The sequence below is a fragment of the Labrus mixtus genome, chromosome 8, assembly GCF_963584025.1.
Source record: "Labrus mixtus chromosome 8, fLabMix1.1, whole genome shotgun sequence".
NCBI classification, from domain to species: Eukaryota; Metazoa; Chordata; class Actinopteri; order Labriformes; family Labridae; genus Labrus; species Labrus mixtus.
The window spans coordinates 22,163,393-22,187,542 of NC_083619.1; the positions used below are offsets into that span (position 1 = coordinate 22,163,393).

The 24,150-nt window shown below is 40.1% G+C and overlaps 1 protein-coding gene across 1 annotated transcript in view; it reads left to right on the forward strand.

Annotated features, from left to right (window-relative positions):
* LOC132979408 (piezo-type mechanosensitive ion channel component 2) overlaps positions 1–24,150 on the forward strand; it is an 88,051-nt gene that overhangs the window by 38,785 nt on the left and 25,116 nt on the right. Inside the window, exons 9-27 of the mRNA XM_061045172.1 lie at positions 985–1,104; positions 3,564–3,681; positions 4,387–4,568; positions 6,543–6,773; positions 7,326–7,446; positions 7,931–8,124; positions 9,288–9,436; positions 10,332–10,505; positions 12,997–13,301; positions 15,656–15,816; positions 16,916–17,098; positions 17,314–17,439; positions 17,796–17,996; positions 18,089–18,293; positions 18,983–19,084; positions 19,216–19,381; positions 22,953–23,196; positions 23,472–23,580; positions 23,926–24,085. Coding sequence (XP_060901155.1) covers positions 985–1,104; positions 3,564–3,681; positions 4,387–4,568; positions 6,543–6,773; positions 7,326–7,446; positions 7,931–8,124; positions 9,288–9,436; positions 10,332–10,505; positions 12,997–13,301; positions 15,656–15,816; positions 16,916–17,098; positions 17,314–17,439; positions 17,796–17,996; positions 18,089–18,293; positions 18,983–19,084; positions 19,216–19,381; positions 22,953–23,196; positions 23,472–23,580; positions 23,926–24,085 — 3,251 coding nt within the window. The remainder of the gene's footprint in view (positions 1–984; positions 1,105–3,563; positions 3,682–4,386; positions 4,569–6,542; positions 6,774–7,325; positions 7,447–7,930; positions 8,125–9,287; positions 9,437–10,331; positions 10,506–12,996; positions 13,302–15,655; positions 15,817–16,915; positions 17,099–17,313; positions 17,440–17,795; positions 17,997–18,088; positions 18,294–18,982; positions 19,085–19,215; positions 19,382–22,952; positions 23,197–23,471; positions 23,581–23,925; positions 24,086–24,150) is intronic.

Genomic DNA, 24,150 nt, shown 5'->3' on the forward strand with positions numbered 1-24,150 from the left:
TAGTTCATCATCATTGTTTATTTAGAAGTCCTTCACCAACACGGTAAGAGTAAACACGATGAGATACAGTTTGCCGTATTGACACCCAGCTGGGGGAAATTCCCTCGGTACGACATCTTGAGTAAAGGACCGGGTTAAATAAGGAATGGTTAAAAAAATGCACTGACATGGACATACTGAACAATACTGATAACAATTGAATAGAATAATAATGAAATTATACAAGTAAATATATACACTATGTACAACCTACACTGATGGTTAGATCAGTTAGTGCTCAGAAAATTTCACAAATTAAATCACAAGCTGTGTGTTATGAATGATTTCCCTGACAACAGAAGAATTCAATAAGATTTAATGAAATGATCAGAGGAAAGAGACATGAGGAACTGATAACTGTCTATAGACTGAGGGCAGAAAGGGTGAGCGTAATAATGTGTATTTAAAAAAAAAAAAAAATATATATATATATATATATATATATATTATGTAACACAAATTGTTTGATATAATGATTTTTTTTTTTTTTTTTTCCCCTTAATGTATTCTTTGGGGATGGGGATGTGTGGAGTTAACTCATAATATGGAGGCCTAAAACTGTACTGAGAATAACTTCACCTATATGAGCAGAAACAGAACAGAAACGTGTCCTTATATCTAAAAAATCCTGTAAGTGAATTCCTTATTTTGCAGTTTTTCAGTATTTCTTGATATACTGTATGAGCCACCTGCACACAGCCAAGAAGCAAAAAGAATTTACAGAAAATCAATTTCACAAATACCGAAATTTAACTTGCAAGAGTCCCTCTTTTAAAAGGTCACCCAGCTCCTCCTGTGTTTCTGCACTCCCACACTCTAAAACAGCGTTCAATAGAAGACGATTAAAACTGTGCCTCTCCAGAGTATCATCTCTGAGGCACAATAGTGGACTGATCTCAGAGTCCAGTGGTGAAGATATTTATCATCCAATCTGTGTTTTTACAGGACGACAAGGACGAAGATATGTGCGAGGAGGAAGATCTGGATGGAAACAGAACAAATAACTGTGCCAACAGGAAGAGGCAGCTGTGGTGGGAATCACGGCAGGGCACGGATGAGAAAAATGTACGTCAGGGACACACACACACACACACACACACACACACACACACACACACACACACAGGCACATTTAACAAAGCATTGATTATTGGTTAGGTCATAAAATATGCAATCATCTTTTGTTTCGCTTACTTATACACAAAACGTTTACTGGATGTCATTAACCATCAAACATGAACACATCCTGGAGGATGTTTCTAACTTCCAGGACATGAAAACACAAAACCTCCAAACAGCCTTGAAAATGATGTGTGAAAAAAAATACTTTTCTTTAACTTCAGCAACAAGCTTTGCTGCCACAAAACCAGATATCACAACTCCTCCTTGCATTCTTACAACTGATAACTAATGTTGGCCTGCAACAGTTTAGTTCAGCTTATCTTAAAAACAGACACACTTTGGAGTGTGTTGTATTTGTGGATGGTCAGGCCATGTGCATGGAAAGGACGGACAACCAAGGATTCGGATTTGTTTCATAAAATGTGAGTTTTATTAGGCTGGCCACAAAGAAACAAACAAATAATAAAAAAATAATAATATTAATCCAGTTCATTACCGGATGTCCCCTGAAGACAAACCTACAGTATAATAACTGATTTAACATCAAAATCTGTCTCTCCTCCTCACAGCCTTCTCCTCTGCTGATTCCCCACTCCTCTTTGTTTTTAAAAGCTTTTTTTTTTGCCTTTATTTAGAGATAGGACAGTGGATAGAGTCAGAAATTTTGGAGAGAGAGAGAGTGGGGACAGACATGCAGGAAAGGAGCCACTGATCGCATTCGAACCCAGGCCGCCCGCTTTGAGGACTTCAGCCTCCGTACATGGGGCACGCGCACTAACCACTATGCTACCGGCGCCCCCTTCCCACTCCTTATATACCCTGTTACCTGCTTTATGGGCCAGTCAGTGAAGGGCTGTGTAGCTAGTGCCACTTTGTCAGTCTCCACTCTGCAATTATCTGGAGAAAATCAGAAGTACAACAAAAAAAAACACCCAAAACTACAGTCATCAAAAATCCCTCTCTTAAGATGCCTAATCAAAACACAAATATTCAAGAAGTACGCTAAGTAAACATTCACTGTTCTTTTAATTTAATCAGATAATAACTCAAGTTCATATTTAAATAATACTTCCTAAATGAACCTTTCAGGAGCAAAACATTGATTCATGTGCATCTTTCTCTCAGCCTAAATATCAACATTTATTAAAGATGATTTGATGTTCACTCCACGACAGGATTAAAAAAACCTGTTTTATTCTAGCCCTGAAAAAAAGAAATACACAGAACCAAGCATTTGATAAAGTCTAAACTCAAGCTGAAATTGTTGATTTTTTTTGCCAGCTTTTGCCAAGACTCATCCCTGGAAAGATTTCAGCTGAAAATGTACAAACACACACACTCTCTCTTACACACACACACACACACACACACATCCTGACCTTGTTCTCAAATCAAGGTCCGTAGTCTGTCTCCACCGGCCACCTCCTGAGGTTTAAAAGCTTTTAGGATGTGCAGACGCAGATGAGTGATGGGCTCGATTTACAGAGTAGTGCTGCTCGACTTTGTTCCTGCTTATCAGCGACTATAAAGAACGAGGAGGCCTTTGACTTCAGCAGCTCATCGATAACACACCTTGCCTTGTATGCTCTTTTCTCCTCCTAGCTCCTCTCCACTCAGGATGGCATCAGTACAACTGAGGTGGGGGCTGCTCTGGATTGAATCTGTGCTACTTAGTCCCCCCCCCCTCCCCCCCCCGACCCTCAGTCTTGCTGCAAGAAAAGGAAAATGCTGCAAATTGCTTTTCACACTGCACCTATTTAGAAAAGAGTTATCCTTAAATTGTGACAAACAGCTCAAATGTAACCCTGTCGGCCCAGAAGTTCTGTTTGTACTGCAGTTCAGTTGATCAGCTGTCTAACCTGAATCAGTGAGCCACCTCGCTGAAGTGCCGCTGATTTGATAAGTAGGAATAAAGTGAGGAAGATCAAGCTAAACATATCTGGTTAATACTTAAATACACAGCTGATTATCGGGCTTACTGTGACTGTAGATTAAGATGTGATTATCACTCTGCCATGTTAACAACTCTGTACACGACTCTGTACACCACAATGTTTGATTGAAGCACCAACTACCTTGAACTACAACTTTAAATACAGTTGCTTGTATTTTGTCTCTAAAGGACAGAAAATGAAGCAGTTAAAATGCATTTTCATGGTATGGCTGTTTGTTTAGATAAAGATTTGCAGTATGAAAAGCAAAAAAAAAAAATCCCTGTACTGCCCTACAAAGCCAAAGAGTGGTAACAAACATGACATATAAATAAAGAGTACTATTATCTAGACATGAAAGCTGTTACTACTGTTTGCCTTTGTGGGGCTGAATGCTGAACCGTGGTGTGGTGTGATTCCCAGCATCGGGGGAACAGAAACATGTTTGTAATTTCTGATGATGTTTGACAGGCTGTGCCAACCTCAAACGGGACGTCGTTTGATTTCGTCGCCACCGAGAATGGACCCGTCTGTTTGGATTTGTACTCGACCCCGCTGTATAAAGTGAACCCGACGGGCGACGGTACAGGTGAGCACATTACAAGTTTACTTTCTAGCCTCCTCCTTCCACTTCAAAGTCCTCCATGACCTGACTCCCCCCTACCTGTCTGAGCTCCTCCACTGGCACACTCCCATCTGCACCCCTCCCCCCCCTTAATAAGCCCCTTATAAGATAAAGTTCAGTATTCACGTATATATTAACTGCACTTCGGTGTTAGTGTCATCACTTATCACACTTTGCACTTGAATCAGCATTTTACTGAGTTTACATGTTACAGTCCATTTACTAGTCTGAGCGCTGCCGCCTGTGAATACAGCTGTTTAAAGTCTTCTAAAGGAGCTTTTTAAAGAGAGAGAGAACAACTTGAGACATCACAGCATTGACTTTCACCACAACATTAACACTTGAGATTTACTCGCACACAAACATGTTTCCATAACTCTATATATACACCTCGTACTTTGCAACTTTTTTTTTTAACTTACTGGGTTGTAGAACAAATGAAAGCTCAAAACAATTTTTTTTTTTCTATGTTGTGGAAAAACCAGTGAGGATAGTTTGGCCTATGTTGCTCAGATATGCACTGTTCTTATCTAAATGTGTGCCTTGCAAATTGTTCCAAACTTTTTTTTTTTTCAGGATTTACACTTAATCACTTGAGTGCCTCTCTGAACTTTAGAATCCCAATGAGCCCCATAACTAACAGCGAGTTGTTTTTCTGTGTCCAACCAGAGAAGAAGGACGAGTGTGTGTATGAAGTGTGTTTGCCTCCGGAGGATTCGGCGTTGGAGGGAGGAGAGGAGAAGTCTGAGGACACAGAGGATGGAATAAAGAAAAGAGGAGTCGGCGCGATGGTCAAAATCTTCCACTTCATCATGAAACAGAGCTACATCTGTGCTCTTATAGCAATGATGGTGAGTAATAAAGCCCACAGATGGTGTTACAGCGCCACAGGAGCTGGCGTCCAGACAAAAACAAACAAACCATTGCTAATGAAGATTTGACATTTGTTTTCCAGTTTGTAGTTTATATTAGCGGTTTAATTTGACATGACAAGAACACAGCGTTATAACTGAAAGTAACAGGTTTAAACCCACGGACCTGCCTGAAACATGCTGGTGTAATTAGCAGAAGCCAAACACTCCTGCCTCCCTCATCAACTTCGATTAAGATACCTTTGAGCAAGGCACTGAACCCCGCTCTGGTCCAGTGGAACCACTGGCCGACCAACAGCAGGAAACTGTGGTTGTACTGGGCAGCGTCTGTGGCTGAATATCTGGCATGATATGACTCAAAGAGAGCATCTGTTCTTAGTTTAAACATTCCTGGATGAATCATAGTTAAATAAATTTGACTAACAGCTACTTTTTTGACTTGATGGTGGATTGGGAGCACTCAGACTCTGTAATTTATTAAATGGCACATGGAAAGTGGATTTTTTTTCAAATGCAGCAAAGAAATAAAAGTGCAACTAAACATGTACAAGTGTACTGTCTGCAATATAAGAAAAACAGGATTCAAGTAAACATTCTTTACATCTTTACATAGTAGATACTTATACAACAAAATAAGCCCTTTGTAAGATCCCAAATGACTTGTGTCGACATCATATTGCTGGAAGTTTTCTCGCAGAGAATTCATTTCCATAATTTTGTTCATGTAAGTAGAAGAAATTAGTTTGAAAAAAGTTATCACCAACTTTAATTTTGAGCTTGTTGGCTAAGATTGTGATGACTCATGAATTCAGTATTAAACTCTGGCTAAAGCCCAGTTCTTCTTGTCCGTACATCAAGTTCTATGGTGTACTTTCTGCTTTCTCTGACTGAATGCAACAGTGTTCACAGAAAAGCATGATGGGAGCTCAATTCCTTTAGGGAAGAGGAAATCAAAGGGCTTTGTTTCTCGAACTTGAACTGAACTATTCAAAACCTGTGGAGAACTAAGAAACTCAAAGAAGAATTTAGGATTATTTGCAAGAGTTTTAATGGATGTCCGGTAAGGCTGGGACAGAATATCGATACAGCGATATATTGTTGTCCTGCCTCATGCGATGAAGTTATTGCTGTTCTGGCCGAGGTCTCCCTTGAGAAATAGATCTCTGATCTCAATGGGACTAACCTGGATAAATAAAGGTTAAATACATAAAAAGTACAACTTGAAAGGTGTTAAATATTAATATACTCAGAGAAAAGCAAAACAGACACAACATTTCTGTGAATACTTTTATCCTGCACTTGACCTTTTTAGGGAAAATTCAAGATTCAAGATTCAAGATTTTTATTTGTCACATGCTCATACAGATGTGCAGTGAAATGTAAAGACTGTTCCGCAAGGCCGTGCAATAACACTCAAATTACTAACACACGTATATAAAGTAAAATAGAAATATAATGTAAAATTTAAAAAAGAAATGTTTGAATATACAAAATATAGAATAATGTAAACAGTGTAAAGTGTCCAGGGTGTAAAGAAATGTTTGAATATACAAAATATAGAATCATGTAAACAGTGTAAAGTGTCCAGGGTGTCAAAGTGTGCAGATTGGAATGTGTGGTGTGTGTGCATCATGTAGTCACAGGTCTGTTTTGTTTTTAACTGAGGAGAGTGGAGGTAACAGTCCGGACAGCCTGAGGAAAGAAGCTCTTCCTGAGTTTATTCTCTATTTTATCTGACATTGATTCTGTTATATGATTATATGATTATATGATTATATGATTATATTGCATTATTTAAATTATGACAGAATAGCTGTATCCTGATTCGAATCTTACCATGGGCCTTGTATCGAGTATCGCATTGTACCCATCATATATGAGCTGCCTAGCTATGTCATAAGGCATGTTCTGACTTTGTTGATGAATTGTTTTTCTCTGATCTGTTCTCTTCAGGCGTGGAGCATCACGTACGTCAGCTGGCTGACGTTCGTCTTCCTCATCTGGTCTTGCACGCTGTGGATGGTGCGAGACAGGAGGCGATACGCCATGCTGTCTTCTCCCTTCATGGTGGCCTACGGCAACCTGCTGATAGTTCTGCAGTACATTTGGACTTTCGAGAACATGAAAAGTATCTCAGGGCTCTTTGTCAAGAAGAACAACCCTTTCCACTCGCTTTCATCCAAGGTTTGGGACTAGAAATTAAGAATCCTCTTTCTTTTGACATTGCCCTTCCTGTTGACTCTAAATCATTAACACTAACCTTTAGAGTACAGCACGTGATCTAGAAACACGTTAAACAGCTAACGGATTCTTTTCCCTGAAACTTAACATTGTCAGGCTGTCTCTCCTGTAGTCCATTAATTAGAAAAAGAGGAAAATCATGCAGTGTAGTCGTGAAGGAGAAGGTCAGGTTTGTAGTGTTTTGACATGTTTTGGAATAGTTCAAAGACTTTCATGTTGGCAGGCGCTGAACCCGACCTAAATGTGTAGTAGGTCACCACTAACACGCTATGACTTTGCTACATTCTTGCTACTTGTTAATTAAACAGTGCACTTGTGTTAGAGATATCATTAAAATCCAACCCTAACATCAAGGTCCTTCTTTGCTCCTTCTTTGTTTTGGCCACCTGTAATGTGCTCTCAGTGAGTTTAAGTAAATGCCGATGATTTGTGAGTTCGTCTCTTCTTTTCTCGCCGCTCATCTGTTTGTCCAAACATTGTATTTATTGTGCGCAGGTTCTGTGTCTGCTGAGCTTCTGGCTGCTGCTGAGACAAACGCTCACAGAGAGACAAGAAAAACAAAAAGAAGACAGTGCTGGTCTCTCAGACGTTTATGTTGAGGACCAGGAGAAGAAGGGTAAGCTCTTTTTTCATTTACGCTATAGAAGAACTGTTCTTTAGTTCATCAGTATACGAACTGTAACTATACCTTCCACAATGAAAAATACTAACCTCCTATTATTGGCAGGTTTCTGTCATTTGTTAATACGTCTGGTTAAATTATGAGAGAGGCTTAATATTATTTTCTTACATTTTTAAAGAAATTACAAGAAAAATTAGTTCAGATCGTCAATCAGAGAAAACAGAGTAAATAAAATGTATTGGTGCATGTCAGCTGAGGACTTAGTATATAACTAGATATGATGGTGTTCTTGTGTTTCACCACCTTCATCCTGTCAGCTAGATGTTCTTGTGTTGCGATTCAATGTAAAGTCATTTGCACATTTCTAATGAACAATCACATGAATATATAATTGTTTGTCTCACACCTGATTGGAGGGTTTTTGTCAGTTTCAGTTTGAGTTAGCTCAGAGTTTTCTGATTGGCTGCTGTGTTTATAGAGGAGGAGGACTCTGAAGAGGGAGGGGAGCAGGACACCATGCACGTTCTGGGCAACATGGTCATGGCTCTGCTAGTCAAATACTGGATCTACATCTGTGGTGGCATGTTCTTCTTCGTCAGCTTCGAGGGAACCATCGTCATGTACAAGATCATCTACATGATGATGTTCCTCTCCTGTGTGACGCTCTATCAGGTACCAAAACATTGTTTTTCTTTTGTGACCCACATGTTTCTCTTTATTTTCCTCTAATTCATCTTCACTGTTGAACTTTAATTAAAGGGGACATATTATAAAGAATCCACTTTTCTAGTGTTTTTGAACATATATTTGGGTAACCTGAGTGTCTACTGACCCACAAAATGTGAAATAAACCCATCCAGTCATTTGTTTGTAGTCTGCATAAGTCTTACAACACAGAGAAAAATGCTCCATTACAAATGTGCTCTCCTTGTGATGTCACAGTGGGATTCTGGTTAAAAAAAAACCCTCCCCTCCCCTGATATCTCCACCCATGGACTCCACCCCCAGCCTAGAACAAAACTTTTGTGCAGGTCAACCATCTACCAGGAAAACTCAGGGGAGGGGGGGGGGGGTGTCATTGCATTTAAAGAGACACACACACCAAAACGGAGCGTTCTGAGAGAGCTGGTTTATACAGGGTCACAAACCTCCTCTGGTGCTTGATTCATGTTATATTTTGACAGCACCACAGGAGACTGATTTAAAAGGTAGAAAAGGGGGATAGTATGACCTCTTTAATATTCTTAAAATGTTCTTGTCTTCCTGTTTCAGCACAAAGTTGTTAAAAAACAAAACGTTCACTGAAATCCAAAACACCCCTTTTGATGGTCACTCTGATGTTTTGAATTGAAACATAATTCTTAGATTACAGGCGTATGAACAAGCACATTTTGATATCTTTTGAATATTTTGCGTCTTGACAAAACAAAATCAGATAAATAACTCTTTAATTTGCACACATCTTTCGAATAAAGACTTTGATTATCTGTTTTGCTGGTAAGGCCATTTGAAATCAAGCTGGATGCATTAAAATGATCTGTAATCATTTCGATAAGGCTGTTAACAAAGGGAGACTGTATCCGTACAGTATAATCTTAAATGAATGTCCGGGTAAGACGCTGTAAAGCTTTCCAAATTTAATTTCCCAAGGACAGAAGGTTCTGACAATTTAAGTAAGTCATAAAGTTTGTGTACAGCAGGCTCATAATCCAATTGTGTTATCACCTCTATCATAGTAAAACAGAACAGTCCTCCTAAATCTAGATGTCCCCTGTACGCCATGTTTAATTTAATGTATTACAGCTGTAAATGTCAACACAATCCTTCTTATCTAGGTGCACTTTGAGTGGTGGCGAAGGATCCTGAAGTACTTCTGGATGTCGGTGGTGATGTACACCATGCTGGTCCTCACTCTGGTCTACACCTACCAGTTTGAAACCTCGCCAGACTTCTGGTCCAACATGACCAGCATGAACACAAAGAGGTGAAGTCAACTGAGCACAGCAGGTTTAAAAGGACTGACTGGTGGTCTCATTTCCAAACCTGGCAACAGGGACAATTCTTAGGCACCTCTCTATATGTTTTATCACAGGTCTTTATTCTCTCATTTATGAGTCATTCTCTTCCTGATGACTTGACGTCATTGTTTTTAAATATCTGGGGGGTTGAGTGTAAATCAGGGCTATTCAACTCTATTGTTCAGGGGGCCACATTTTCAGAAATCCCAGGACCCGGGGGCCAGACAAGCAAGCCCAACACAGCAGTACACTGCCCCCCACCCCCCCCCCCCCCCCCGCCCCCCCGTCAACAACACAAGCTTGTGATAGGCTGCGAGCACAGGACCAAATTAAGATGTTCTATAAAATGGGAGTGCTGTGCTGTTTTTAAAACTTTACTGTTGCAACAATGACATTCATTCACAGGTGTTCCCCCTGTTTATAAGTTATATTATATATTTCAGTTGTAAATAGAACTGATCCGCGGGCCAGTCTGATGTCATCCGCGGGCCGGAAGTTGAATAGCCTTAGAGTAAATAAATCAAACTTTCTGTTTTTACTTTATATGGCAGTCTGTCCATCAGAAGAGGTGCACTCAAGTCTTTACACTAAGCAAACTAACTTTCCATATCTAATTATCATCATTTTTTAGTATAAAATTAATCAGAAATGTATTTATATTAAAATGTGCTATGATGCTATTTAATATTATACTATCCATTAATGGACTTTGACCTTATCTTGTTCATCTTTTGTCATGATGAAGCATATTTACAACGTCCAAACTCAGAATTTTACTCAGCGTAGAGTACAATATTAAATATGTCGCCTTGAATCTGATTTTTGTTTCCTCTTTTCTCTTATTTTTAAAAATGACTGCAGTTTGGAGGATCTGGGCCTGGAAACGTTTTCTGTATCGGAGCTGTTCACCAGGATTTTTATTCCCACGTCCTTCCTGCTCGTGTGTATTCTCCACCTGCACTACTTTCATGACCGCTTCCTGCAGCTCACAGACCTCCAGGCTGTAGTGGCAAAAGAGGAGAGCACAATCTACAGGTGAGACATGTTTGTGTAGAATTGTCTAGTTTGTTTTTTTGTGTTTCTAATGATTCTTTCTTTATGTGTAAAAATGGACGGCATAGAAACAGCCTGTTTAAGATACAGGTGTAATGGCCTGATGGGGACTTAGAGAGAGAATATTCCTGCCCACATGGGTTAGTTATGGCCCTTAATTAAAGAACATTGTGAATGTCATATGATCTGATCTGAGCTTTAGGTGAGACATTTTTTATAATCACTTTCTTTTACACTCTTTCTAACCACTGTCCTCACATCACTCACCACATTGTGTGTGCTTCCTACGCTCTCTCTTTCATCAAATCTTTTATCACAATCATGTTCACTAGGGATGAGAATCACAGGGTAACTTAGGATACAACTGTACAATCGTCTTTTTCCTTTTTAACAGTTGAATCTGTTATTTACACAAAAGTAGAGATTTGAGAATTAGTGTTGCAAACTGTATAAACACTATGGTACTTGCACTGGCTGTTTTCAGTTTGTCTATGTCTATTGTGTCTGTACCTATCAAATAAAACATCAAATAAAAATCCTAAGTTACCCTCTGTGTTTTCCACATTATTGTCTGTACTGTTGTGGACCCCACATTGTGTCGCTGTTGCTCGCTTTGCTCGTCTCGTCTCTGCTTCTCGCTGTGACCTGCTGCCATCTCACCTCTGCAACCCTCTTTCACACAGCCACGCTAAAGTCAATGGGCGTGTCTATCTGATCATGAATAGGTGGGTATCTGCTCGCTTTCTGTGGCATCCACCAACCATCCCAGTTCATCTCTGAGTCTCTGCTTCCTCTTCCTCTTCCTCTTCCTCTTTCATTCCCCGCACTTGACTCAGCTCTGACAATCTGTTTTCTCAATGATCTTCCGAGATGTTTTGTCCCTGGTTTAGGAATTTCCTGCCATGAAACGTGTTTGTTTTCAGGATTTGTGAGTTATTATTTTGCTTGTCGCCTTCTGCTTTTTAGTCTTCTGTTGTCTATCTGGATTGTTAACCCACCTCTAACACCCCCCCCAGCACAGATATGTCCCCAGTAAATCCCATCTTCATCTCTCCGATTGTTTAAAAACTCTCAAATAAGCATGTTTGAATCTTAAAGAACTGTTCTTCTCATCTAATATCTGGATCCCTTTACCCTTTTCTGCACTGAAAATAAGCCCCTTCCTGAAAAAGCTCGACCACCCCAAACCACAGGAGCCTTTTGGCCAGTTCCATGCATTTCTATATAAACACGTGGATATTTCAGTTGTTTTCAAGTGTCAGTTTCGGTTTCTCTCCTTACTGTTCACCTTGACGTCTGTGTAACTTTATTGTTCTGAGCAGCATCAAGCGAAGAATTCCAACTCAAGAGAGCAAGTAAGTGTGAGCACTGGATAAACAAAATGTTTGCCTTGGTATGCGTTCTGCTCATGCAAGCCAAACCCGACCTTTGACTTCCCCATTGCCTGAGAAGAATTTAAAAGGTTAACTCCTCCCATCAGCTTCTACCATTAATCTGCTGCGAGAAGAAAATCCCTCAGAAACCAAAAAAAAAAACCAAAATCAACACAGGTTGTTTTAAGGAATGCAAAAGGAATGTACACTGCCTTCTGATGACAATGCCTGATGAAACGTTTAGATAGTGACAGCTAGTGAACCCAGAGGTGATGACTCCCATCCCACATTTGCATCTTAGGCTTTTCAGAATCACACAGACCATTTGAATAAGTGAGTATTTATATACTTGTGAGGACAGAATGCCTATAATCATATAGTCTGCATCTGTTATTTGGCATGACTGAAGCAGATGGAACATATCACATAATGTCAGTGCAGCTTCAGTTTTCAATCAAGTATAACATACTGATTATGTAGCTATATATGTACTTTTTTATATGATATTCATTCAGCCAACACACTGTTTATTATCTACTCACTCATCATTTATTCCAATGTACATAACTATAAATATATTTCTATATATATGTGAACCTATTTTGCAAATGCTGCTGTACAGGATTGCTGCAAACAAAGTTTTGTTGTGTTTTTGTACAATGACAATAAAGCTTCTATCTATCTATCTATCTATCTATAAAGGTAAAAGCAATCTTTATTGCTAATTCTTGTGTTCGTAATATCCTTTTTGAATTGCAAAAGGTTTCTTTTAAGCTGAGAATTAAATTCAGCAAACGTGGATGAGATGTCTTTTCAAATCTGCAATTCAATGACACCTTAACAAAGTTCATCTGCGGAGGAAGACAGCTTGATATGAACAAAGGCACCAAGAAAACTATGAGTTAGATCCTGTAGTGTTGAGATTTTTCTAAACTTTGACCAACTAGGTCCAAAAAAAGACCAGCTGCAGATACATAAGTAAACCAAAATAACATAAAGAATGTAAAAGAAGTCAATTCAAGTCCTCATGAGTATAGAGATACACATGTGAGTCTGCATGAATGTGTCTATGTGTGTCATAACATCTCATGCGTCTTCAGGCTGGCGCACCCCGATGGCAGCCTGGCGGACCTCACCATGCTCAGCGTCAGCTCTGTGGAGGCCACGCTGCCCAGAGAGGAGCTGGAGCAGCAAGAGAAGCACGAGGAGCTGCGAGAGAAGGAAGAGCAAGGAGAGTGGGGGGCAGAGCAGGAGAAGGATCGGGCCCTGGTCGTGGTGTTGTGTGACACAAAAACGAGCGACGAGAAGCCCAGAACGTTCTCTGTCGGGCGACAGCCAAGCACAGACGAGAGCCACCAATGCAGCGCGGGGGGCGAGCCGGAGCCGAGCACAGAGCAGAGCTCAGGTACAGAGCACCTGCAACACACACGAGTGAACGTGGAGTACCGGTACATCATTTTAAGACTAAGGCTGTCAAAGCTTTAGATACTATTGATATTTTCGATATCTTCTTAGAAACCACTAATTTTCAGATGATACAATATTACATAATATCATATTATGGAAAATTACCAGAGCCACAAAATTACAAATCTTCAGTCACATTTTTTAGGCTGCCACAAGAAATAGACAGAGAGCAGTGAATTCTACTGCTGATGTTTCTTAAGTCCTTATGGCATCTCATAAAGACGCAGAAGATGTTCTTATAGCTCTCTTAAACAGACAAAGAGTAGAAGAGACCACAGGGATTGCACAATGATTGGCACACAGATTGGTCCTAAACACAGTAACATGATGAGAAATACAGACAAAGACAAGGGTCCGTGCAGATAGACATCACCAGACGTAATACATGGACGAGGAACTCTTGAACAACTATTTTGTCTGTTTTTGTCTCTCTTAGCATTTCAGTGTGGTTCAGTGTCTTTTGTTGGTACTTAAAATTATGACTTTGAACATCTTCTGTTTGAGTCCTTATAGAATTAAACTTAAACTTAAATATGGTGTCACCCTGATGGTTTACTTGGCATGTAAATACATATCATGTAATCTCACCGACATATTTTCATACATAGTGTTTGAAGTTCTTGAGAAAGATGAGTTCATATCATTAAAAGGGATAAAGTAGTTATCTAGCTGCTGGTCTGGAGTCTCAGTGACTGGTTACATGAGAGTTTTATTTAAACACTCCTGCCTCATGTCTCATGTGAGCCTTTGGGTGTGATGCTCAGTCTGTCTGTTTCCCTCCAAAGTACATTAAAGCTTCCCACACCGCTGGGTGTGTTTGCTCTTCCCACTGTGTTTACAGCTGGGACTCATGCCGTAATGTGGCCGTGTTTTCAGCCAGGAGTGTAGCGATGTTTTCTTTCAGATCTCTCTCAGCCTGTAGCTCTGCAGTCTGCTCAGAAGAAATATGTTGCATACAATCTTTAAAGGCCAGAGCTCTCCTCTAGGACTTAAGTCTGCTGCTTCGAGTATCTGCTGCCTGCAGTACCACCAGCGACTCATTCATCATCCCGAGAAAAGCTGTAAAATTCTGGTGTGTTGCAGATTTTTGGGGTTCGGTGAGATTTACCTCCGGTTTTCTGTTTTGACACAGCTCATAGCTCAAGTGTTCACTTTCGTCCATTACGCCGCGCTGCTGAAGCCAACCAACGTTGCACCATTAGCATATTTACACAGACACTCACACTGGTCCTAAATTAAAATGTTGTTTATATACACAGAAAATAAAATAGGTGATAAAACCCGACCCTGCAGGGCCTCTCAGTTTATAATGAGCAGTGAGCTGTACGTGCTATATGCCTTCTCAAGAGTTTCTTATCCAAACAATGAGGCCTCTATTAAAACCTGAGATCATCCGGCTTTTGTGAACGCGTACACCCACCACCAAACCAAAGCTGGGGATTTAATATCCTTTGTGAGAATATAAAACCAAAATGTATGCCATCATTATCAGATAATTAAAACAACAGTTTGGAATTTGCTTGTTAACACAGATTTTAGTTTCTATACATTTCAAAATGAGATGTTATTGCCCCCAGAGGAAAATCTCTTTTCACATAGAAATCCTGAAATTCAAACACAACACTGAACAGATAAGAACATCCGATCATCCAACATTGACAGTCAGGAAGCTGGCTCAGTGCTGCAAGCTTTTGGCATGTGATGACTCTGGCATTCATGTCTGAGAATTTGGTTGCACGTGATCTTTGAGCAAGTATGTGAAACGCTGGTAGGTGTTGCTTGTTGGAGAGGTTTAACATGATGAAGAGGAAGAGGGGAAGAGTACATCATGTATTATATAACGCTTTTGTAAAGCAATGACAGGAGGTGAGAGTAAAAGACAATGCTCTTTTAGTGAGTAAATAGGTCGAATTAAGTCTTTGCTAGGATTGTTTTTAAGTTTTTGTGCATCAAAATGGTTTTCAAGTTTTTTGTTTTTACACAGCAATAGAGCTGTTGTGAGGAGGAGACATTTATCAGGCTTCTGCTACATTGAACATCTGTTTTTTCAATGTGAAAAAAAGGACATAGAATACCACCAGACTTATTTCATGGTGTAAAGTGAGAATGGCTCTGTTTCAGCTTGAGCCGGTGTGTAAGAAGACACAAAACTAAAAGTGTCATTAAAGAGTGATAACAGCGTTGAAACATGACAAACTACTGTAATTAAGAGGTGAATCCTGGAAACACTTTTTTCCGTCGCTGCAGTCGTGTTGTTAGTGTAAGTGTGTCTGGTTTTGATCTCTTCTTCAGATCTGAAGAATAAATGGCACCTGGTAGTCGACCGCCTGACTGTGCTCTTCCTCAAGTTTTTGGAGTACTTCCATAAGCTGCAACTGTTCATCTGGTGGCTGCTGGAGATCCACATCATCAAGATCGTGTCCTGCTACATCGTCATGGTTTCTGTCGAAGAGGTATGAATCGAGGGATCTGAACAAACTCAGTGTCTGCATGAAGTCATATCTGCTTAATCAGTTGTATCCAAGACGCATTAGGTATTTAGCCCTGGTGTTCATGCATGACTGTATATAAAGATGGACAACAGTTTCCACCTCCATCCTGTTGTACAAAACTGAAGCCAATTTACCTTACTGATAAAACAACACTCGTACGGGTGTTTTGATCGAGTCCACAGCAGAACAGATTCTAATGTTTGGAGCAGGCATTAACGTTAATGAAAAGTTGATTTACCTTGTGTTAGTGTTTGTCACGTTTCCTCTAGCCTTTTCTCCTCACACACAGCGACACAAATGCTACATTTATCAACAGAGCTGTCAATCCTGGTGTTTGATTCGGGTTAGGGCTCTTTATTGCATCAAATAACAAATTAAAACAAAACTTCTCAGAAAAAAGGGAAGAACCAACTCTAGGGATAGAAGCCATGTTTGAGAAACATTTAGATGACAGGAATCTTTAATCTCGAGCGCCAAGTGTTTTTGGCTTCACTTTTGGGAAGCTGTCATGTTGTCCAACTTTTTAAACAGTCCATTGCTCAAAAATCCCAGAAGAAGTTTTATCCATAATGCCCTTCTGTCCATGAGAATTATACTGTAAATATGCCCTTGTCCATATCATTCTCTGAACTCTGGATGTAGTTTGTCCTGTTTATTGTGTTGCCTTGTTCCTTGTATGCAAGGTGAAGGCAGACCCTAGATAACCAAGCTGAACCACCAACATGGACAGTACTGGTGCAGGAAGATCAGATGTTGCTGTTTTGAATGAATGACAAGTCAAAAGATGCGCTAGCAAAACAAAACCCTTAATGTGTGTATGGAATAAACATATTTGAGAAACAAATTCTGGCTAACATCATTGTTAAAACTTCTTTGGACCCTGAAACAAAAACAAAACTTCAAGTCAACCTTTGAGAAACCTCTAAGATGCAAACTCAATAATATACAGAAATATCTTCATTACATAACATGTAGTATTTATTCAATTTCTCTTTGGACTCGCTGCTTGTTTCTTCCATGTGTTCTTATTCATCAATCGCCTGTATTGTCTCTTCTGCAGGTGTCTTTGTTGAACTACGTGTTCCTGGTGTCCTGGGCATTTGCACTACCCTACAGCCAGTATCGGCCCCTTGCCTCCAGCGTTTGCACTGTCTGGACGTGCGTCATCATCGTATGCAAAATGTTGTACCAGCTGAAGTCTATAAAACCTCCAACTTATTCCCAGAACTGCACTGCTAGCATGGTGAATATAATCAGAAAATGCATTTAGGACCTCGTTGTAAACATGCTTCTTGATTTGTGCATGTTCCAAGGATTCCTATATTAAACATACATGCATAACACGTCGCACATCTGAATGCATCCTCATTTAGATTGTTTTCTTTCATGGTCAATATATTGTTTGAGAGGGAATGGTGCAGTGAATAACTTATCATATCACTTATTTTCTGTCCACAGCCAGGTGGCTACTCACAGCAGGAGGAGGAAGAGTTGAGGAAGAACTCTCTGCTGTATAAAGACTTAGTGGAACCAGCACACTGGGTGGGCCTGGAGAAGAAAGATGACCTGCTGGGCTACCTCAGGGTGAGAAGAGTTTTCAGTTTACACTAGGGGGCATATGTGTTTACAATGGTGAATATTTAAATTAAGTTTAGGCAAAAGACAGAATTGGTCAAGTGTCACCTGCATAGCTGTGGAAGGAAATCAAGTATCAATCAAGAAGTTTCCAGAATTTAAATAAAGGGTAAGGAATGTTGCAGAGGGAAGATGGGCCAAAATTAACCACACTTTCTTTTCACAGAAAAAAAGCTTTTATGACCAAGATAATTTGAGTATTCAGCCAGTTAACCAGTGTCTTAACTGTGTTTCATCAAGTGTCTATTTTCTACCAAAGAAATAAATATTTGAAAAATAAATTCTGCCTCCCACCATCTGTGCAGAACAACCTCTTGATGCTAGCTCTGTTAGCATTCGAGGTGACGATCTACCGCCATCAGGAATATTTCAGACTGAGAAACAAACTGTCACCTCCTGCTGCGAGAATTATCTTCCATGACATCACACGGCAGCACCTGGACCTCGGCATCATCAGCTTCATCAAATACTTCATCAACTACTTCTTCTACAAGTTTGGACTTGAGGTAGAAACAACTAAAAGAAGTTCAGAATACTTTTTCCCTCTGCAAATTTTTGCTTTATTACTTTATTTGTGTCTTTGTTACGTTTTCTTCAGACGTGCCTGCTGTTGGTGGTCAACGTAATCGGCCAGCGTATGGACTTCTACGGCATGCTTCATGCCTTTGCTTTGATAGCAGTCATGCATAAACGCAGAAGGAAAGCCATCGCTGAGATCTGGCCCAAATACTGCTGCTTCCTGGCCTGCATGTTGACTGTCCAGTACTTTGTCTGCATCGGGATCCCACCAGCAGCCTGTAAAGGTTTGTCTGATCCACATTTTTACACGCCATGTGTTTGTTATTTTAATTGAGAAAATGTTCCCAAAGCACTTGATGACTTTTCTTATTTCTCTATTCCTGCAGTGTAGCCTCAAAGCTGAAGTATTGAATTGATAACAGAAAGGCTGCTTATCTTTGTGTTTGGTATTTTAGGCTCTTTGTCTGTAAATTCTCTGTCAAACATTCATTTATCCTTACTAAGATTTGTACTTTAGATTAACTTGATTATGTTGTGTTGTGTGTAGAAATGAAAATGTTTATTTTACAAAGGCATATCTGTGTTGAAATAAGATATATGATGTACAAGAAATATAATTCAGTGGATACCTTCTTCAAGACAGGAACCAAATAAAATACTGCAGCACACAAATCAGTGAAGGCAGATTTATTAAAGGAGCAAAGGACTAACGTTTCAACGCACTGCGACTTCTTCAGAGTCAAACGATAGATAGAGAACACTGAGGCCTTAAACTGTGTTACATGCTTACGAGAACACATCATACTAGAACAGGACATATCATTAAAGCTGTCGTTTCTCTGTATTTCTGATGTTCTTCATGTGTTTTATTTGTAACCATGTCAAGGCTCTTAAAGGCATAGCATATGTGGATCACAAATAATAATGTAATGACGTGATGATGTGTTAATAATGGTTTATGTTTACATTTCAGATTACCCATGGAGGTTTCCCAACTCAAGTACAGACTCCAACGTGGTCAAGTGGCTCTACGTTCCAGATTTCCTCACCAGACCCAAACCAACGTTCCTCATCTGTAAGACGTCGTTCAAACTAAACTAACTTGTTGTAGAGGTCTTTTATATGACTATAGTTTTTAAATCAGTGTTTCGGTAGCGAATCTGTTCAGTTGAATTTAGCTGTATCCTCTCCTCACTCCTTTCCTAGATGACTTCATGTTGCTGTTGTGTGCCTCCATGCAGAGGCAGGTCTTTGACGATGAAAACAAAGCTGCAGTCCGTATCATGGCTGGAGACAACGTGGAGATCTGCAGAGATTTGGACGCAGCCTCTTTTAGCGTCCACAACCCCGTTCCCGACTTCATCCACTGCAGGTAAAGCAGATTTACTGACATTTTGCTGTATTCACACAGCAGCAGAGAGTGGCCTAATGATATGTTCCTTTGAGGCTACATGTATTCAGAATATGGAAATAAATCCTATTTTTGCATTTCAAAACTTAAATGTGATATTATTCTAACTATTTGATCAAATATGGCGCTGTCTCATGGTATCAGAGATGCACTTTTATTATATTACTGACAGCAAAGTATATACCTGGAAAGTAAGATGAGTGCTTTAATTCTACTCTGTCAATGCAACTTTACAAGCCCTTATCACAAAAGATCAAATGTAATCTAATTCCAAATAAATTAGACGAAAGCAGCATCTGGATTTAAGCAAAGAGACCTACATGCCTACATATCACTCACATTCTCCAGGAAATTAATCTGTGCCTTTTAGTTTGTGACAGCTACTTTATTCAGGATTTGCTCAGGTATTATTTGGGATGCAAAGTGTTGCATGAATAGATACACATGATTTAAATACGCTTTAGTGCTTAAGAATGATGTTGAACAACAAATACAAGTTATATTTTGTTTCTCTGAAATGGCATTCAATAGATATTTTTTTAAATTATATTGTACTTTATTAATCTAAACTGGAGGGATCACTCAAGGGCAGGAAGAAACACTCGACATGACACACAGAGGCATCAATCTTCAAACAGGAAACACTTAAGCCTAAACAAAGGAACATAAACAGGAAAATACACACAGGAAATAGAGAAACAGTAGGTTGGAAAATGACAATAAAAGAGGAAATGACAACAACGCAAATTAAACGACACTAAATCATGACAGATGTTAGTACTGCGGCTCGATCAGACAAGCTCTCCTGCACTGACGCTGGCTCCAAATGTCATCACAAAAACAAAATGTCAGCGCCCGGTGTAGGGGCTAATTTCAGTTCAGTTTTGTGTGACAGGAGGAGGTGAATATGCGCTGTCCATCGTTATATACAGTCAGTAGTGGGTTGCTATTGTTTCTAGTTATCATTCATCAAAACTACATCACACGGTGTTACATAACTGGTTAGATTTGGGCTGAAAAGGCACAACCCTAACCTCTAAATTCAAGCTGCTCAAAGGCAAACTAGGTATCAAACTGTAGAAATCTTAAGTGGGGTGTTTCTGAATAAGAACTTCCTCGCTCATCAATCCCTTATCCTTGATAAATAAAAATGAGGTAAAACAAGTAGAGAGACAGTAGCTTACTGAGTCATTATTAAATAAAGACACTAGCATCACTAGCATACATGATTCAGAATTCGGCTGCTGTCTGATATTTGAATCCAGAGATACTAACTTGTTGTCTTTGCATATAAAAAAAATAGAGAAGGTTTTTTGGAGGCAGAGAAATAGAAAGCAAGTTTGAAATACATGGAGAGCATCCTGACCTGTCCACAGTCATTGATTATATGCTCTTCACATTCCACTGTTTTGATGCACAAAGTGGACAAGTCTTTTATTAACGCACTCTGTGTCCATCAACAAGCCCTATAGTAGAGAGAAAGAGAGCAGTACATGCAGCCCGTCTGTCCACGCCAAAGCAGCTCTGCACTTATTCCATCGTTTTCCTCCAGGATCAAATTACGGCTACTAGAGAAGGGGGGGGGGGGGGGGAGAGAAATCCATAATCCACAGAAACACTCTGTCCGTCACTCCGCGACTCAGACGCTTTTGCCCTGTACTCTAACTCAATAAATAGCTTTTAAGTATGGAAAAGGTATTTTCTCCCCCCTGATGAAGAAGGACACTCACTCAGCTATTCCGGCCCATCAACACATCGTCCGATCCTAACCCACTTCATCAAAGCTGCTTCCTAAACAGTGCAGCGGTTATTAGCGCCCCATGTTTTTCCAGGTGATCAGCTTCCTACACATCATACTAATGGTCTCTCTACGCTTGCATGCTTTTACCATGTTAGACACAGGACATGCAGTGGTGCACCTGTGCTGTGTGACAGGAGTCAGGTTTCACTCTGGTTCACTTTTATTGATCAGCCTCTTACCGGTGTCCTGACGCTAAGTGAAACATTCAGTGTGATTGATGGGTCGATTATGCACACTGCAACAGAATGAACTGAAATGTTGTTTCGTCTCCTGTCGTTGGGTGAACGTGAATCCTTATCAGCAGCTTACCTCTGCTGGCTGAGTCTGGGATATTAACCTTCGACATCATGGGATTGAAACCTGTTCATGGACTTTGTAGGATCTTAAAAGATTTTCTTAGATGTCATGAAGTTAGTTCTGATGCCATCAGGTGAAAAATATATGAAGCTGTAGTCAGCTGTTTAAAGAGGTCATATTCTGCCCTTTTTGGGGTTCGTATTTTTAATCTATGTACTTACTTTTGTACGTTCACAATATCTAAAGTTCGAAAAAAGTGTCTGTTTTCATGTACTGCTCCTCCTTGCTCCCTCTCCGCTCTGAGATCGTCAGCTGCACTCTGTTGAGCCCACACTGTTAGACCCCACGTGGGCCAAGTCTGCTCTGATTGGTCTGCCGATCCGCTCTGTCGTTATTGGTCAGTTGCTCAGCACGCTTCTCGGAAATTTCAACATGAACTGCAGGGTGATCTCACACTGACAATGACGCTGCACTGACACATTTTTATCGAGGGGGGCTAGAACCGAGCGTTACATGCGGCTAATGCTGCAGCTAACAGGAGGAGGTAGGAGAAGCCGCGTTTCCGCAGACTTTGAATTTTTGCACATAGATGTGCCTAAACATGCACAGGACACTTGGAAAACACACTAAAGAGCATATAAAACCAGAAAAGGCTGAATATGGGCCCTTTAAGTTAAGTCAAGTCGAGTAGAAGTTTATTTATGAATCACATTTGAAACAGACACAGTTGACCAAAGTGCTCTAAATAACAAAATGACAGAACAATTTTTTTTTTTTTTTATGATCTATTTTTTCTTTTTTTTGTGCCTTTAATGGAGATATAGGACAGTGGATAGAGTTGGAAATCAGGGAGAAAGAGTAGGGAATGACATGCGGGAAGGGAGCCACAGGTGGGATTTGAACCTGGGCCGCCCCTCCATACATAGGGCGCGCGCACTAACCACTGCGCCACCAGCGCCCCATGACAGAACAGTTAAAATGAGTAAAATGAACAATAAAAACACGATGAATAAGAGCAAGATATAGTCTCATAATAAAATATCAGGATGTCAAGGTCAACTATGGGCTGTGGTTCAGTGGTTAAGCCAGACTCTTCACCAGAAGGTTGGTAGTTTGACTCCCCAGCTTCTGCAGACACATGTTAAAATGTCCTTGGGCCAGACACTGCATAGCCAGCAGCATGTGAATGGAACAGTACGTACCATCCTCGACCATCAGTGTGTGGAAGTGGTGTGAATGTGACATGGTGGGAAGACTGGAATAATGATATGCAAGTCCAAGTCCATCCATCGTGTAACTAGAGTTTAAAGCCTACACTTTACGTGGGTCTGGGTGGGTTTACAGTTGTTCTCTTGATAGTTGAAACTGCAAAGAACAAAATCATTTTTCTGTTGGGAAATTTGCTAACACATTGGTTTTGCCACCGTCCCCTAGGTCCTACCTGGACATGCTGAAGGTCATCATGTTTAGCTACTTGTTCTGGTTTGTCCTCACCATCATCTTCATCACCGGGACAACGCGCATCAGCATCTTCTGTATGGGCTACCTGGTGGCCTGTTTCTACTTCCTTCTCTTTGGTGGCGACCTCCTGCTCAAACCAATCAAAAAGATCCTCCATTACTGGGACTTCCTGATCGCCTACAACGTCTTTGTAATCACCATGAAGAATATTTTATCTGTGAGTGGTCCATCACAAATGAGCCAACAAGATACAAAACATGTCAGCAATGACTAAATCAGTTTCTGGAATGGTGAAATTTGAAAACTGTCAAAATGAATTTGCATGTAAAAACAAGAAATCACTAACAACTTTTCTGTTCTTAAAAAAAAAAAAATACAAACACCGCCTTTGTGTTCTGCAAAATCAAAGATAATCACAAAGACATGTCAAGAAAATACATCATGTAAGTTATTGTGTTGAAGTTAATAATACATTGTGCTTCCTCTTCTTAGATCTTGGCCTGTGGATACATCAATGTACTGATCGTGAACAACTGCTGGTTGATCCAGTTACTCAGCCTTGCCTGCACCATCAAGGACTACAAAATCAACACCAAGAAAGGTGAGTGGACTCAACATTTTATATCATGTGCATCTTGTAATTAAAAAAAAATAATTTCACAGGAAGATAAATAATCCCCTTTCGCTTTAGAAGAAGCAGATGTCTGTTTAGATTAAATAAATAAATCAATAAAAAGAGAGAGAGGAGATTGCATTGCATTTCAGAGACATGTCCTGAAGTTTACCTGTGTTTGGATGTGAAAACGTCCACACTGACAATGAAATTCTTCCAGATGTATGACTCTCAATCTGCTGATCAGTTAATGTGTTCTGAGTCAAGTCAATAGTTCAGTTTTATAAAAGACTTTGAATAAATACCATCTCCTTTGTTGTATGCATGTTGCAGCTGAAACGGATTACCAGTGTGATCTGCCCAGGAATGAAGCCGGCATCATCTGGGACAGTATCTGCTTCGCATTCCTGCTTCTGCAGAGACGAGTCTTCATGAGCTACTACTTCCTCCACGTGGTGGCTGATATCAGAGCCTCACAGATTCTCGCTTCAAGGTACACAATGTAGGCTGAGCTGAGGCCCACCAGTGCTAGTCCGATATAGTTTATGACAATGTTTA